This window comes from Acyrthosiphon pisum, chromosome X, assembly GCF_005508785.2.
Source record: "Acyrthosiphon pisum isolate AL4f chromosome X, pea_aphid_22Mar2018_4r6ur, whole genome shotgun sequence".
NCBI classification, from domain to species: domain Eukaryota; kingdom Metazoa; phylum Arthropoda; class Insecta; order Hemiptera; family Aphididae; genus Acyrthosiphon; species Acyrthosiphon pisum.
The window spans coordinates 23,629,213-23,630,687 of NC_042493.1; the positions used below are offsets into that span (position 1 = coordinate 23,629,213).

Genomic DNA, 1,475 nt, shown 5'->3' on the forward strand with positions numbered 1-1,475 from the left:
TAACCCATATTATTTGATCGCGCAAACATGTTTTTAAAGGAATTTTTCGATCGATTTTTTTCCGTGACACGTCCTCTTAAGCAAATTACCAGCATAGTTTTGTTGCTGACTGTAGTAGATTCATCCACAATTATACATAATTTTTTTCCGTTCTCTACTATATCTTTGCAAATTTTTTTCCGCATTTCTAAAGATATAAGGTCTATTATGTTACTACAAGCCTTGTCAGTATGCAAAATGCGACCCATTTCCAAACCATTATTTACATAGAGGTCTACAAGTTTGGACATATCGGTATATGGTCTTTGATTTTTGGCAATAAAATATGCAGTTCTAAATATTTTTTCAGTTAATGCATTATCAATAGTTGAAAGATTCTGTAAATGATTTGGTATTACTTCTAACATACTTTGATCAATCATTTGTTCAATTTTTAAGTGCACCTGCGTGTTTTTATGCTTTGAGATTTTTTTCCTGAGGCTTGTTTGCTGCTTACTTACATCATCACCGACTGCTGTTATATTACCATTTTACCATTCTTTTGAAACATGCATTCCTTGTATTTTTATTAAATTTAAATTAGCCTTCTTACATATTTTGCAACCCAACTTTTTGTTATGTATGTATAATCAATTATACTCATTAGTAAAGTATTTGACTTGATTTCGACACCAACAATCAGGTGGTAATCCATTATAATACAATCCACTATTCAATTATGTTTCTTGTTCCGGCTGGTTATAGATTTTTTTCTTTTTCAATTTGGCCAGGCTTAATTTCATCTTCGTTTAATTTTTCCAATTTCTTCATAATAAAAAAATACAATGTTTATTCAAATCAAGCAAATACAAGTTTAAAACAAGTTCAAAAGCTGGCATTAATATTAAAAATTAAGCATTTAAATGCACTATAGCAAAATAGTTATTAAGTATACATACTAAATTATTAATATATCAGCTATCAATATTTTATAAAATATTAATAAATTAAGCATAAAATTAAGTTTTATTGCAGCAAATTGTATAAACATTATTTATTATAAGCAAGATTATAAGGTAAATATGATAAATATTTTATACACTCCATTATACTTCCCTATATTTTCATATCCAATAAATCTAGCTATAGCTAAATGGCTAAATAATTATTAAGTAAAAATAGTATAATATATTGAATAATAGCCGCTTTAACATACAGTATTTTTATTTCATCAAAAAGCAAATATTTAAAGCATTACTTTACAACAGCCCAAAATAGATTTATTTGAATTTATATATATGCATATAATATATATATGAATCAAGGTGTATTGATAAGGTGTCGTCACTCTGGACCCCATGCGTATACACTCTTGAGTGAAAATATTACCGCAGTTCTATAGTCACCAGAGCGCGCTTCCGCTCCTATGAAGGCCTGTGTATTCATACTGTTAAATGCAAAATGTCTTAAAAATTGAGAATTGAAATGCTATTTTT

The 1,475-nt window shown here is 27.9% G+C and overlaps 1 protein-coding gene across 1 annotated transcript in view; it reads right to left on the minus strand.

Annotated features, from left to right (window-relative positions):
• LOC103311913 overlaps nt 1-422 on the minus strand; it is a 3,700-nt gene extending 3,278 nt beyond the window's left edge. Inside the window, exon 1 of the mRNA XM_008191750.1 lies at nt 90-422. Coding sequence (XP_008189972.1) covers nt 90-422 — 333 coding nt within the window. The remainder of the gene's footprint in view (nt 1-89) is intronic.
• Nucleotides 423-1,475: the final 1,053 nt, after the last annotated feature.